The sequence below is a fragment of the Octodon degus genome, unplaced genomic scaffold (assembly GCF_000260255.1).
Source record: "Octodon degus isolate 3935 unplaced genomic scaffold, OctDeg1.0 scaffold00065, whole genome shotgun sequence".
Classification (NCBI taxonomy): domain Eukaryota; kingdom Metazoa; phylum Chordata; class Mammalia; order Rodentia; family Octodontidae; genus Octodon; species Octodon degus.
The window spans coordinates 10,651,783-10,668,430 of NW_004524641.1; the positions used below are offsets into that span (position 1 = coordinate 10,651,783).

A 16,648-nucleotide genomic window follows, 5' to 3' on the forward strand; every position below is an offset into this window, starting at 1 on the left:
ACTCCATAAATTCTAAAACTGCAAAGGTAAGAGGCCAAGGAGCCACAATGTATTCACAAAAAGAGCTGGTGAACATTTCAATTTTTCAAAGAGAAAACGCTATGTAGTATCAACAAAGTGACACAGGTTACTAGTTTGAGTTAAAATTAAATCTACTGTTCTGGGCTGGGAACACAGCTCGGCAGTCTTAAGTCCCTGCCTGGCCAGCACAATGACCAGTTTGTATCCCCAGTACTGCCTGCTCCGTGAGCCCCAGAATCCCAGGCACGAAATTGGGTATGGTGGTGCACACCTGTAATCCTAGTGCTAGGGAGGTTGAGACAGGAGGGATCACTATGAGTGTGAACCGCACAGCAAGACCCTGCATTAAATAACCTGACTTAAAAAAAAAAAAATCCACTGTTTCTTCTGTATAGTCTCAGTTGATGTGATTAATATTCAGGTACTACATAGAAATCTATGTAATGAGGAAAAAGGGTGGGAACAGGTTTGAAATCTATTTATTTTTTATTTTTTGGTGGTACCAGGGATCAAACTCAGGACTTTGTGCTTGCCAGGCAAGCACTTACTCAACTGAGCTATCTCCCCAGCCCCAACAGGTATGAAATCTAACGCCAGGGGTTTTGAGGTCATGATTTTAAAATTTTAAATGGGGTGTGGCAGTACATACTTGTAAGCCCAGCACTCAGGTAAGGGGCTCATCACATGTTCAAGGCCTGCCTGAATATAAGACCCTATCTCAACAGCTTCCCCAAAATAAAAATCTCAGATACCTGTAAGCAGCATCAAAAAATTGTTAGGATATACTTTAGCTAGGTGAACTATTCCAAAGTTAGGTATTACCCTCGGGGTAACACCATGTTGATACTGGAATGCAAGGGACAATGTGAACAAAATGTGGAAACTTGTCACACAGACTTTCCTTTTAAACTTCTAAAGGGTTGGCCAAATAGCTCAGCTGATTAAAGCACCTGCAAACAGGCACATGGGCTGGGGGTTCAATCCCTGGGCCTGCCTTGCCGGCCCCGCCCCCGGAGCACGCTGAGATCTCAATTGAGACCGGGCCTTGTGGTGCGCCTGTAATCCCAGTTCTTGGGAGGCTGTAAACAGGCGGATCACTACAAGTCCAATCTAGCAGTGAGACCCTGAACACCCTATAGACCCTTCTCTAAAAAAAAAAAAAAACAAAAAAACCCCACCAAAATAAATAAATAAAGCCTCTAAGTGTAGCCTTGCGGTAAATCACTTGCTAAGTATGCACGAGGCCATGGGTTCAATAGAACCATAACTATAAAGAAAAGTTATTTTAGGCAAAAACTACCTTCATATTGTAGAAGTTTTTTACAAGAGACATTGCTCATTTAACAATTCAGACTTACAACTGAGGTACGCAGTTTGGATTTACAACCCATTGCTCAGGCTTATGACCCATCTTTTCTTTGCACAGTTCTGTACAATTTGTTTACAAAGCCTCAACTTTTTTGGCACAGTGCACCTTTGCTTCTACAGCATTGTAGTTTTTGGTGATTGTCCTGTACAACACAGCACCATAGCTGTTAGTCATCAAGTTCAGAGTCTTCCTTAAACATTTGTTGTGAATACTGTACACAAAATAGTTCATTTAGCAATCAAACCAACAAGTTATAAAACCTGGTTATTGAATGAGGAATGTCTGCAGTAAATCACATAAAATAGATGTATAATCAATTTTTCCTGAGTGAAGGATCAGCCCTACTAGTTTTTCTGCCATACATATACAATTTATTTACTTTCAATTGGGCTGGACTTTCAGAATACAAGCGTACATGACCAGAGTACATCATAAGGTTATGCAAATCACAAAACAATTAGTGAAAAACTGGTACAGTACACAAATAGCTGTAATTTGAAGAGAAATTGACAAATTTAATAAACCGAAGCACTTTGAACACTTGAGGGGGGTATAAAAATTTTGAGATGGCACTTAAAAAAAAAGGTAAGTGTATTAAGGGAATGTTCAGGAGACCTAGAGTAAAAAGCGTAGCGCAGTGGTGCGTGCCTGTGATCCCAGCTGTTCAGGAGGCTTGTGGAGATCCTGATTTCAAGGCCAGTGTGGGCAAGAGCAGGAAACCCCATCTTTAAAAAAAATGAAGTACAGGAGCCAGGGAGATGGCTCAGTGGAATAAGTGCTCCCCTGGCAAGTACAAGCGCCTGAGTTCAATAAAAAAAAAAAAAAAAAAAAAAAAAAAAAGTACAGAAAATAGAACAAATTATTGCTGAAAGTACTTTAATACTCCATTGGCAGTTTATATATGTAGCACTCATATTTTCCATATTCCTCTGGCTAAAGCATTTAAATACACGTCAGATTTGGAGTTTTACAATTCACCTGTTAACACAAACCACTGACGGGGACCATCCTGGGCAGGAATGTTACCAGCTGTGCATATATTTCCACTTACTCTCAAGTTAACCAAGTTCATTTTTCCTAAATGTCTAAATTAAATAAAAATAGAACCAAATAAAAACTAGACATTTTGTTTTACAAAAGTTATAATTTATATGGCTTTACAATAGAATATTAAAATGATAGGCACAGAATACACTGCCATAGTCCTAGTGGTGAGAAATCTGGAGGAATTAAAAAGCAAATGATAGTATTTTAGTAGACAAGAAGGCAAGTACCAAGTTTCACACTAAAAGTTTGCTGACAGGTACAAATTCTCTATAACGAATGTGGTTATTATGTATAAAATGTACCAATAAACTTAAAATAAACCAATAAATAAAAGGAAATGGCAAAAAAGTTTGCTAAGGCAAAAGACATAATGCAAACAGAAACGTGATTAAAATGTTTACAACAGAATTTACTTCCAAACCTGGCTATTATCACTGCTAACATTTTTTCTTTTTTGAGACAAGGTCTCACAATGTAGTTCAGCTGGCCCTGAACTCACTCTGCAATGCAGGCTGGCTCTGAACTCCTAGCAATCCTCCTGCATCAGCCTCCTGAGTGCTGGGATTCCAGGGATGTGCCACCACACCTGGCTCGAATTTTTAAAAGAAGCTTAATCTTATTAAGCTTTGCTTGTCTCACAACACATTTTCTATTTCCAATGGTTAAATGCAAGTGCATTTCAGTCGGTTTATTTTCATTATTTAGCTTTAATGAAAAGAAAAAAAAGGCAAGTAACTAATACAATAATTTAAAAAATACAAATCCAAACTGTTTGTTATAGTACAGTTTATTTAATACAATGTTTAACTATAAAAGTTAATACAGTTTTGAAGTTTAAATTTTGTAAAATGCAGTTGCGGAAAACAGTCCAACAGTTACTAATGATAGGAGAAGCAGCATTTTGAAACTAATTTTTACAATTGAGGAGACAATTTTATTTCTAAATTTCATTAAAAAAATATACATCACAGTGACTTCTGAGCTAAGAAAAGAAGTGCAGTAACTTCCTTATGTTTCCCCTTCCACGAAAAGCAGCCACAATTTTGAATATGTCCACACACAGAAATACTCAATTCATTTATCGGTCTTTGAAAATACTATGAACACACAAAAGAGGAAGAAAATATACAGCATGTGCTTTGGGTAGGATGAAATCTGCTGGGGCATGGGGAGATGACACACAATCAATCCCACCATCCATCTCCACACCTAAAACCGAAAACACCTGCACCGACTCCCTTCTCCAACCTTGCTGATGGAATTCATTTCATATGATTTGTGCGTTTTTTTCCCTTTAATATTTACTTCTTTGTCACACAACAGGCTAGAGTTTGCCTCTGCCGGAGTCCCTTACAGGCAGCTGGGAGGCCCACCATAGCAGGTGTGTCATCCAACACTGAACTTCCTGGGGCATTTTTTCCTCCAAGCAAATATTTGTAATAAAACACAAATTTTCACAATAAAAATTTCACAACCTTCAAGCCATGGAGAATTTATTCAACTATAAAAGGGAATAATTACTAAGGGAATAATTATAGTAAACATAAGCAAAATGAGACAGAAAAATACCATTTTGTCTTCATACCAATTAGCTATATGGTGTATATTTAAAGTACCTTCTAGGGAAGGCAAGCCCAAAGATTCTACAGAAATTTACAAAAAAGCTCAGTGTGATGAAAATTACCACCTAGAGCAAAGGACAACTACTAAAAAGCATACTCATTTGCTCCCCAAAACTAACTAGAAAATAAATTATAATTATCAATTATTACTATTACCCAAAATACTAAAAACCTAATACGTGCCTGTCTGTAACAAAATCTTGTAGAATTTCACATCTTCCATTGAGCACAAGAATTAAAGGCCATTCAGCAAACCCAACATGCATCAACATCAGTGCAGAGACTTCATCAGATAAACTCCTTGCATTTCTGAGGGCCTCAATTAGTTAACTTACAAGATACTACATAACCTCTGAACTTGCCAACTATAGAGTAAAATTTCTTTTAAACAATAACCCAGTTCCTTCTCCAATATTTATCAGTCTTTCTCTAGTACCAGCTCTGGGGCAGGTAACTCACACAGACTTAGATACAACTATAAAATCAATGTGATGAGAAAAATAGCTGATTCTTTGGGCAAACAGACAATGTCCAAAGTAAACACTAAAGATGGCACAACTACTAAAAAATGTCATATGAGGAAAGGACCCCTTCATTGAGCCTTGTGCTATTTAGATCCAAGTGTGGTGTACAATTAATTCTTCCTAATCATTTTCTAATTTTCTTTTGTACTCTGAAAATAAAATTTAATTGATTGTCCTTTTTCAATCTGTTCTGTAAAACAGCTAACGAAGCTTTGTTTGTTTGTTTAATAATGCTTCACATGGAGTCCTTTTGGTAACTCAAACAGGACAACACCGCTTATGGAATTACCTTTTCTCCCTGTGGCTACTTTTTGAAACTCAAAATCTGGAAAGTACCTGTCAATATTCTTAATAGATAAAGCTCTGGGTTCTTAGCATGGACTTTAAAAAATATACATGTATTATCACAAATTCTTTCTTAAATAGTACCTGTCTTGAAGCTCAACTAATCTGACATTTTAAGACTCAATTTACTGAATTTGTAAGCCAACAACTTAAAATATAACGTAACAGATCATAGAGCTTAGACAGGCTCAGTAATTCTTAATGTGGGTCCGTAGTCAGTTCCTAACGAATGACCCTGAATTATAATAAACATCTACTACTTTTATCACTAGGAAATAAAATGTGGAAAAAAATCCACTCAGGCTATTTATTTCAAGACAGTTCAAACAGAGATATAATCAGTATACTATTCTGCAACAGGTATAGTGCCAAATGATTACTATTATTAGTCAATAATGGGAAATATTATGCTAAGTATCACTTTATTAAGTACAAATAGCACTGGGTAACTAATGGAGTTATCAAGAATCTACCCTGGTAATAAAGTTAACACTATATTGACAAATATTAAAATACAAAACTCTAGAGTTCACTATTGATTGGAATTTTGAAATTTCTTTGAAAATGAGGCAGGTTTTGTGTTTGCTGTATGTTCAATGTTTTATTTAGAAGAGATGTTACAGAATAAAAGGCCACACATCACAAAGATGACAAAATACAGCACATAAAATTCTGAATAAACTTTGGATATGTTTAGTGTTTAATTCTGAGAGCTACCAAATTTTGCAACTTTTTATTTTACTCTACATGGCAATATTACACATGCCGAGTTAAAATAATGTTAACAGTAATGGTATAAAGCCATAAAGCCACCTGAATAAAAAGAAACCAGAGTCATAAACATGCTATAGCCTATCATCATACATTTATAGAAAGATGCTTTTTTTTGTTTTGTTTTGTTCTTTTTTTCTTGTTTTGGCCATTTGATACTCACAGCTAGGAGAGAAAAGATACTTCAAGTTTCAAAAAACAAAAACAAAAACAAAAACAAAAACCATGCAGAATTAACACTTAATGCTATACAGGTTGGTGGCCAAAAAAGAGAAATCTTAGAAGTTAATGTATTAACACTAACACTTTTTAGAATCTGTCTAGCTTAAGGACTGGGAGAAGTTGTATGCTTTATTAAGAATTTTTTTATTTTAGGAAAAGAAAGTAAAAATAATAAAATAATGTTCTCATTAAGCAGTAATTTCAACTCTTCAGACCAAAACCAACAAAAACTGAGAATTACACTCTGATCTTCCTATAAAATGCTGTGTAACAGCAATTCAAGTTCAATCAGCACATTAACTGAAAAAATTCTTGTAACATTTTTATAGACATGCAAATAAAACAAATTAGAAAAATATTATGAAGGTATGAAACACAAGATCGATAACTAAATAAATTTTCATCTAAAAGTACAAGTAACTATAAAATCAAAAGTGATGACTTAAGATCTCAAATTATCAGGACCCTATTTCTGTGTAATTAAATTGCTACAGGCCTGCATTATAAATTCAATCAAAATCTACACAAAATTTGCTCTAGCGGTGCCTAGTTATGTTAACTGCAAGAAACACAAGCTTTCATAACAAGTGCAACCATCAGTTATGCTTGTTTCAAATGACTGATTAAACAAATTAGGATGCTGCTGGCTGACCGTTGCAACACAAAAATGTATACATAAAATAGTTCAACACAGCACACAGTGTTACACCAAAATGTTTTTCTCATTTCAAGTTTATTAAAACTTTAGCAGTACAAATTTATCCAGTACAAATTATCCAGGTTGCAGATTATCAAAAGATCAACTCAATGAAGTCCACATTAAAAAACAAAAACAAAAAGAGACATAAAAAAAACAAAACAAAAAAAAAAAAACAAAAACAATGAAAACAACATAAAGGATATTCACCAGCCAAGTCTCTAAAACTTAAATTTTGAGACAGAAAGGAAATAAATTTACACAACTCACTCATCCACTTTTGTCTTCATCTGTTCCAGGGCTTGATTCATGATCAAATTTTTTGTTTTTATCATGTACATGGTCATTTTCTTGAGCCTTTGATTTTTGGTTTTCGTTTTCCACTGAGGATCTGGTCTTCTCATCCTCCTCTTCTCATCCTCCTTATTCTTTGATGTGGAGGACTTCTCACTGTCTTGGCTGCTTTGCTTTATTTTAGAATATGGACTTTGATCTCTATCAGCCTTTTTCTCCCTGTTACTACTTGAGCTGTTATGATCACGATTTTTAGAGTACATTCTTTTTTCACTCTCAGAGTTTTCTTTTCTGTGTGAGCTCCTGCTTTCCTGGCTTCTATGTTTTTCCTTGTTTCTGCTCTGACTTTCCTCTCTCTCCGAGCTCCGAGACTCTCTCCTCCTCCTCCTCCTCTCTTTACTCCTCGATCTTCCCGGTGTCCCTCTTCTATCTCGGCTTCGTGATCGCCCTCTTCTCCTGTACTCCTCTCTGTACCTGTGGTATTCTTTGCTTCTGCTGCGATCTCTGTCATGGCTCCTGGATCGTGCTCTTCTGCTGCGGTCCCTACTTCTGCTCCGTTCTCTGGTTCTGCTATTGTAACTGTGTTTACCTTTAGTCACGTCACGTTCTCTACTCCGGGACTGTGCACGTCTATCCTTTTCTTTACTTTTACTATGATCATGCTCATCACTTTTTGATTCTAGTTGCTTAGACTTCTCTTTACTTCTACTCCTTTTCTGATCTTTTCCTTTAGAATCAGGTTGCTTTTCTTTGTCTTTAACATTCTCATGATCCCTTTCTTTACTCTTTGACCTCAATCTCTTTTCTTCATGTCTGTTGTGTTTTGAATCTCTTTCCTTACTCTTTGATTTTTCTTTGCTCTTACTCCTACTTTTAGATTTGGCCCTTTTCTTCACTTTGTTTTTATTATATTTATCTTCTTTTTCTGAATTTCTTCTGATTTCTCTCTCTCTGCTGTCAGATTTATGCTCTTTAACTTTCTTTTCCTTTTCATTTTTTCTATTGGGACTTTCAGACACATGTCTGTGATCAGTTATTTTTCTCTCCTTTACTCTAATTGGGCTCCTTTGATTTTCTTTCATTTCATTCAATTCACTCCTGACAATAAGAAGAAAAAAGCATTTTTGGAAATATTAGTAAAAGACCAATGTAATTATTAGTTAAAAAGATATTTTTACTAAGGTATATACAAATAACATAGCTATATCAGTAAAATAATTTTATGTACAACAGTTAAAATACTTATCACTACATTTGCAACCACAGTTGATCTTACTTATCCCCTTTGATCCATCTTTCACCACTTGACACCCTCATTCGCTGCGCTCTCTGCATCTCTTGCCTCCAATGTGGAGGAGTCTCGCTACGTCGGAAACGATCCCTTGATCTGGATCTGGAAGGAGTTCGATAACGCTTAAGAAGGTAAGAAAGGGAAAATAATTAACATATAAAAACTTAAAAGCAATACAGTAGCAAAAGCATGTATATTTATAGGTTTAAAAATGGTATTTCTGTGTCCTCTGCTGGTGTGGCTGAGTGGTAGAACATAGCTTGCTAAGAATGAGGCCCTATGAGACACAGAACCAATTAATTAACCCATCAATAAACAAAATTACTAAAATCCCCCATCTTTCAGGTAGGAAATCAATATGACAGAGAAACTCTAGTCACAATGCAAATTCCAAGTACAAAACATTAATCACAGAAATTCTAGGACCACATATCCCTGTGGAAGAGTCCTACCCTAAGGGATACTAGTACACAGTAGGTATATAAACTCTTACAATTTGTCAAGTCCCAATTTGCATATTATTTATACTTGATACTCCAGAGCAAATATGAGAAAAACAGAGCAAGAACAGATGTTCGAGTCAACCAATATTTATTTAGCCCTTAGGATGGTCAACTACTTTATCACACACCAAAGGTAATACAGTAAGCCAAGGAGCTGAAACATCCATACAACTATAACAGAATGAGTACAAAAAGAAAAAAGGTGCTCATAGAATAAGTAACAAAGAAATCTGATTTAGTAAAGACTATGATCAATTAAAATTATAAAAACTGGAAAGGGGGCTAAGGACAGATGAGGAAAAACATATAAAGCACAAAAAATATGATACTAAAGGTCTGAGACAGAAACAGCATTATTTTAGAAATAGTTAGCAGACAAGTCAGCTAAATCTAAAAATTGCAAGGGAAAAAAGATTCGATATACTGATGACATAATCCAGGCCTGTGTCTTACAGGCTACAGTAGTAATTATGGATTTTCCTGCTACATACCTGGGATACCAATTGTGGGAGGCTGAGGAAAGAGAATCTCAAGTTTAAGCTCAGCCTACACAATTTAGCCAAACCCCTTTGCAAGATTTAAAAAAAAAGGGGAAGGGGTGGGTAGGGGCTAGGGATGTAGTGCAGTATGAAGGCTCTGGGTTTAATTCTCAGTGCTATAAAATAATTTCAAAAAATCAAAAAGGATTTATCCTAAGATCAATGGCAAGGGAATAACATAATCAGGTTTCATTTTCAATATAGTATGAGCTTAGTGACTCTTAAAGTGTGACCAAGGCAGTCTCCGGAGCAGCGAGGCGAGCGGGTCATGTCAGCCATTGGGGGGTGGGGGGGAAGCGCCCCGGGGTCCGTCTCTAGGCTGTTCAACATACAACTAAAAAATGCATTTTGAAGATACATGAAGGTTGTGGACAATATTTTTCAAGAACTTATCACAGAAGATAACTGAGGAAAATTGCATGTAATAAAATAGCTGCAAATGAACGTACAAGTCCTCTGGCAATTGTTAAAAATACTTCATTGCCTCAGGTATAGCATGGCAATGTAGAAGGAACAATGAAGACAGTGGCCAAGCAAATGATAAAAATACTTGATGTTGAAAAATTCACAAGTTATGTAGAAAAATAGACTTGACTAATCATAACTGAATAATAAATTGTTTTATTTAAAATTTTAAAGAAAGAGCCGGGGAGATGGCTCAGTAGAATAAGCGCTTGCCTGGCAAGCGCAAGGGCCTGAGTTCAATCCCCAGTTCTGCAAAATAAATTTAAAAAAAAATTTTAAAAAGTGACCAAAAGATCTCAAGACAAGGGGGAATTAGTCATAACTTATCATTTTCATTTTTTACTTTTGTCCTGTCATGTTCATACCATGGAGTTATTCAGAGACTATATAGTATATTTTGATGTCACTATGTTCTTATCTACTGGAATGTACGCTTAGGAGCCGGCCAAATAGCTCAGTGGATTAAAGCACCTGCAAGCAAGCGCAGGGGGTGGTGGTTCAATTCCCAGGCCTGCTGTGCTGGCCCACCCCCAGGGTGCACTGAGATGGCAATTGAGACTGGGCATGGTGACCTGTGCCTGTAATCCCAGCTCTTGGGAGGCTGTAAACAGGAGGATCACTATGAGTCTGATCTAGCAGTAAGACCCTGAACACCCTGTAGACCCTTCCCTAAAATATAAATAAATAAAAATAAATAAATAAAAGAGCAAATACTCTATTAATAAAAGCTCTTCTAAGCCCTCAAACAAATTACACCCACCCACCCACCCACAGTTGATCCAGGACTTTCACGTGCTAGGCAAGTGCTCTACCACTTAACTATATTCCCACCCCTTTTCAAATGTTCTTATTTTGAGACAGGGTCTTACAAGTTGCCAGGCTGCTGTTGAACTTGCAAGCCTCAGGTTCTCAAGTAGGTGAGAATATAGATTTATGCCACAGTGCTACAGCAATTTAATAATGTAAAACAGTAGGAAATAAAAGACTTTGAGTATAACCAAAATATAAGTTGGGAAACTGTATGACACTATGATGATTTGAATGAACAAGGTGGGAGTGGAGCTTGGAAAGTAAGTTTTCAGTGTAACAAGGAGGTAAAACTAATAGGATTTGAGGATGAATAAAATATATATGAATAAGAGAGTTCTGAGTTATCAACCATGAGATTAATAAGACTGCCCAAAGAGCATGTGTACTGTAAAGAGAAAAAGCTTGAGATATTACATTATTTAAAGGCTGGCTATAGGAATATGAACTAGTACTGGAATTTTAACAGAGACTGGCCACAGAGATGGGGGAAAAGTGTGATGAAAGTACAAGAGAGCTATTATAAGGAGTAAGATTTACTGAGATGGGAGACCAAACCGATCCAGTAGATTTCTTTTGTGATGGCACTGACCACGAAGCAAACACTATTTTTTAGCAGAATAGTGGGAGAAGAAAAACTCAAATATATGAATAACAGTGAGCTTGAGGCCATTCTGGGCTAGACAGTGAGTTCAAGGCCAGTACGAATTAGAATGAGATCCTGTCTTTAAAAAAAAAAAAAAAAAAAAGGACCAAAAAACCTTGACCCCACTTTATGCCATATAAACACAAAAACTGTTTTTTTAAAATATTTATAGATCCAGTATTATAGATAATAGCTATATAAAGCATTACTAAATTTTATTTTATTAGTGTGTGTATGTGTCTGTGTGGCCAGCTCAGCCCACCAGGGGGCGGGCTGGCTGGCATGTGGTGCTGGGGGATTGAACCGCAGTCCCTGTGTTTTGCTAAGCTTGTTCTAAGTAGGTGCTTTAGACCACTGAGCCATCTCACCAGCCCACATAAACTGTTTAAATCTTGAAGATTTTCTTCAGTTTGAAAGTACCAACACACAAACCTGACTATACAAAAAAAATTTTTTACTGCTTCCCTGGCAAGCACAAGGGCCTGAGTTCAATCCCTGGTTCTGCCAAATAAAATAAAATAAAATAAAAATTAAAAAAAAAATTTTTTAGCCAGACATGCTGACTCATGTATAGACACTCAACAATTGGGAGGCTGAAGCAGGAGGAATGCCATGAGTTTAAGGACAGATTGGGCTACACAGTGAGTTCAAGTCCATCCTGAACTACACAGCAAGACCTCATGTCAAAAAGAAAAAAATAAAAAGAGAGAAATTGTAACATGTATTGTAAATAATATTTTAAAGAAACATTTAAAAATATACATAGATATATATTATAGTGCTAGGGATGCAACTTAGAACCTTATACCTATTAGGCAAGCACTCTACTACACATCCAGGGCACTCTTGTTATTTAAGGAAGATAAATCCAATGTTAAGATTGTTTTGGTGAAGAATCACCTACCCTTGGTCCTCTTCCTTTAATTTTCCTGCCGGATCTAGTAACTAAGAGTCGTCGCTGGTATGAAGCAGGCTGGGAGTTAGGTGCATTACTAGGAAAAAGCAAGGGAAAGTTAAAACACATTACTATTACAAAAGTGAATCTGGAGACACAGCTGTGCTGATCTTAACTGAAAATTCTAAAAATAATCAGTAGTTCTTAATTTAAAATGCTATCAGGATTGGATGTAATCTTATTAATAAATTCAGCTTTTAAATAAAAAAAATAAAAATAAAAAAAATAAAAACACCGCATTGGATGTAATCTTATTAATAAATTCATCATTTAAATTTAAAAAATAAAAAAAAATGCTATCAGGTCCTGGGAAATACCTGGAAAAGCATAGGAGTTGTTTTCTTTTTTTAAACAAACAAGAAAACACTACAAAATGTTACTTGTAGTCAGATCTCATGAGTCTGAAATGTTAGAATCTTATACGGTGTCAAAATGAACTATTCTTCCCCTAAATGCCAGTCAGGCCCTGCTAAGAAACACTGGTAAGTAATTCATTATTTTAATTTTATTTTTGATATCATGCAGCTTGAACTCAGAGTGATCCTCCTGTCTCAGCCTCCCTAGTGCTAGGATTATAGATGTGCGCCATCACGCCTGGTTCTGGGGAAGCTCAGCATGTGGTACCGGAATTGAGCTCATAATCTTGCACTTGCTAGACAGGCCCTTATGCCACCGAGCTATCTCCCCAGCCTGGTTAGTATTAATCAATTATTTTTTAAGCATTACATAAAAAAGTCAAATAACAAAAATTGGTATTGGTATTAATAATATCTATGAAAATGACATTTGAAAAGTTCACTGAAGTACAGTTAACTAAAGAGTAGTTTAAATATTTCCCTTTAATCTTTCTTAGAAATTTTTTCCATACTAGCAGAAAAATAAACTCAATCCAACAGAACAAAATTACTCCAAGTTTCAAATAAATTTTTAAAAAATAACTCATTTTTGTTGTATTGTGAAAGAGGGTCATTAAGAATTGTATTATTTGTATATTATGACTGCATCTGTATCATAATTACTTTTAAATTTTGAACATAATCATTAAGATGACTAAATAAATCAACACAAGTATTGACATTAAAAATGTGGATTTATGCAGAAAAACATTCAAAGTACTTAACATGCTATCTACTTGCATTATTATAAATCAAGTAAAGGGGACGCCTGCCAGTTAGCTCAGCTGTTTAAGTGCCTGCTTATGCAAACGCAGTCAGGCCCAGGATATGGCAGTTCCATCCCCAGCTCCTCATGCCTTAACAGACCCGCCCTTAAAGCAGCCTGAGCCAGCCAAAAGGGAAAAAAAAAAAAAAAAAATCAAGTAAGGAAAACAGGACTTTTTCCTATTATACAAATTTTTTAAAAAGGTTCTTACTTGCTTCTATTTTTTTCCCCCCGTGGAACCGGCGATTGAACTCAGGCCCTTGCGCTTGCCAGGGAAGAGCTTATTCCACTGAACCATTTCCCCAGCCCCTCACTTGCTTCTATTAAGCAAAGATGATTTTAGCCGGGTGTGGTGGTGCATGCCTGTAATCCCAGCACTTGGGAGGCTGAGGCAGGACAATCGCTGTAAGTTCAAGCGATTGTCTTGAACTACATCGTAAACCTGAACTACATCGTAAAACTCTTAAACAGCCAAAAAAGGAGACAGTTTCAAACCTGGAATCAGGACACTGATTAAATCTTTTTTTTTTTTTTTTTCAGAACCGGGGATTGAACTCAGGCCCTTGCGCTTGCCAGGGAAGCACTTATTCCACTGAGCCATCTCCCCGGCCCCTGATTAAATCTTGTCTGAAATAAGTTTTTAAAAAAGTTTTGAAGATGAACACTTTATGCTAAGTGTACAGGATACTATAAAATACACACATTTACATACCACTCTCTCTCTCGTTCCCTCTCTCTGTTTTTCCGTTCTTTCTCATCAGCTTTGGGAGGACTTTTTCTCATGAGGAATCTATTTTCTGGTATAGGAGGGATCTCTTCTGGACGGACAGTAGACTGAGGCTGTGCTTCAAGATTTTCAGCCTCACTTTCACTAGATACACTTAATACACAGAAAGTACTAAGTAAGTTATATTTGGTTATTAGGTACCTTCCCATCTTAATACTTTGAACTGCGGTTTTTCCCTTTGTATCACAATACATATACACACCAACCCATCCTTCCCAAAGATATGATCATTTGGGATCAATCATGTGGGACTAATCTTCCTCCATTCCTCTGACAAACCAAATAACCAATCAAAAACCTAGACAAAATTTTACTACACTAACAAATTTTTTTTCTATAAAATGGATCTAAAAATGATTAGATCCACTCTGTGAGCAACAGATTCCTCTAAATTTAAAACATAGGTAAAGGGTGTTGTGTTGGCACATGCCTGTAATTCCAGCACTCAGAGGCTGAGGCAGGATTGCTCTGGATTTGACACCAGTAAAAAAATTAGTTACTTGTGAGGCAAAAGGCAGTTAAAATATTTAGCACAAATTATTTTAGATTTTATTTTATTTGGTACCAGGGATTGAACTCAGGTCCTTGCAAGCACTTATGCCACTGAGCTATCTCACTGGCTTTGCACAGATTATTTTAAACAAAATGGAAAAGAAAGTCAATGTATAGTCATTATTTGCTTTCTCCCCTTGTGCTATTCTAGGAACAAAGGAAATAAAAGACAAAAACACAAGGGGAATGTTGCGTTGTCTTTTATAGAGACAAAATTAGGAACACAATTATTGGTTTCCTGTAGTTCTTACTAATCCTACAATCTTCCCATAAATATATAAATCTAACCTGGCACAATGATGCATGCCTATAAGCCCAGTTACGTGGGGAAGGTAAGGCAGGAAGGGTCACAAACTCCAGGCTGGTCTATGTGCCTGACACCCTATCTAAAAATGAAACAAAACAAAAAAGAAACAAAATCCAAGGACAGAAAAATCCAAAAGCTATCACTTTATTCAATGAATACACTGAATTCAATGCATTGAGAGTTTCGTTAAAAATGGAAAGTAATGTACCCAAATTTAATTGCATAATAAAAAAACTGGTCTTCAATTAAAATACTTTTCTTCTAGTGCTCCCACATAATTGACTCAAAATCTTAATAAACTTATGTGTAAACAAAGAATCAGAATATAAAGCTAGTAGCATAAAAAGCAAAGACCTTTTCTTGCTTTTCTTTCTCTTCTTCTTTTCTTTCTTGTGTTTTCGGGAATTTTTTCTGTGTTTCTTTTTTCTTTTTTTTGATTTCTCTTCAGAAGCACTTTCAGAATCAGAAGAATCAGAAGACTGAGAGTCACTGGAGCTATCTGAACCACTGGACGAGGAGGAGGAAGAGGAGGATGACTTATGCCTTTTTTTTTCTTCTTTTTTAACTTTAATAAAAACAAGACAATTTGGGTCAACAATTTTTAAACAAACCTTGTAAGCAGAAATTTAAATATTCTGCAAATTTTCACAAGTTCAATATTTTTCTTTTGTGCATGTTTTTTTTTTTTTTCCTTGTGGTACTGGGAATTGAACTCAGGACCTTGCACTTTCAAATCTAATATTTAATCCTTAGCTCATCCACCTGTCTGATCTGAGAGTATACAAAAGGAATCAAGATTCAGGATTAGAATCCCAATCCTCAGATTTGTGGGTCAAAATCACATCTACTGAGTCAAAGAACACTGGAATAAAAAGTTTCAAAGAAACAGTAACATTTAAATCTCCCAGGTTCTAATTTTCCTACTGGAAGGAGAACTAGTAAGGTAATGGCAGAAAAGTACTATTCCCTAACATGGAAAGGTTAAAAACATGCTTTCTGGGCTGGGAAGATAGTTTGGCAGTCTCACAGACCCCAGTTTAATCCCTAGTACTGCATGCCATGGAGGCCCTGAAACCCCAGGCAAGTTGTGCCAGCCCAAAACCAGGTGTGATGGTGCACACCTATAATCCAAGCACTCAGGAAGCTGAGGCAGGAAGAGGTAAGAGACCAGCTTGTGGGCTACAAATTGAGCTCATAATGAACTACATAATGAGACCATGTCTCAAAAACACCAAAAAAAGTATGTTGACTCAAACCACAGTGAAACTGAAGAGGCTACAGGACAAAGATAAGAGAACATTGTTATAAATTTATTTATTTATTTATCTATTTTTGTGGATCTGGGGATTGAACTCAGGTCCTTGCGCTTTCCAGGGAAGTGCTTATTCTACTAAGCCATCTCCCCAAACCCCAGATTGTTATAAAATTGATCTCCACAATAAAACACAATACATCAAATTTATTGAAATTGAACTATAAAGTGTGTCCTGCCTTTCCTATGTGAAGTGTGCCAATTGCTCTCCAAATAAGGTAAAGTTGCTTTTCCCCTCCGCCACCAGAATCAGGGATTGAACTCAGGCCCTTGCACTTGCCAGGAAAGTGCTTATTCTACTGAGCCATATCCCTGACCTCTTTTTTTCCTTTTGGTGGAACCCAGGATTGAACTCAGGCCCTTGTGCTTACAAGGGAAGCACTTATTCCACTGTGCCATCTTCCTGGCCCC

General features: G+C 36.3%; 2 protein-coding genes across 2 annotated transcripts in view; both read right to left on the reverse strand.

Annotated features, from left to right (window-relative positions):
- Positions 1-2,462, reverse strand: part of LOC101561279 (peptidyl-prolyl cis-trans isomerase G-like) — a 6,431-nt gene extending 3,969 nt beyond the window's left edge. Inside the window, 1 exon segment of the mRNA XM_012515480.2 lies at positions 2,442-2,462. Coding sequence (XP_012370934.1) covers positions 2,442-2,462 — 21 coding nt within the window.
- Positions 2,463-5,819: 3,357 nt separating this feature from the next.
- The window catches only part of Ppig (peptidylprolyl isomerase G), a 42,905-nt gene continuing 32,076 nt past the window's right edge, over positions 5,820-16,648 (reverse strand). The window contains 6 exon segments of the mRNA XM_012515490.2: positions 5,820-7,026; positions 7,029-8,010; positions 8,189-8,325; positions 12,068-12,155; positions 13,992-14,159; positions 15,280-15,490. Of these exon segments, the coding sequence (XP_012370944.2) occupies positions 6,889-7,026; positions 7,029-8,010; positions 8,189-8,325; positions 12,068-12,155; positions 13,992-14,159; positions 15,280-15,490 (1,724 nt within the window). The 3' untranslated portion in view covers positions 5,820-6,888.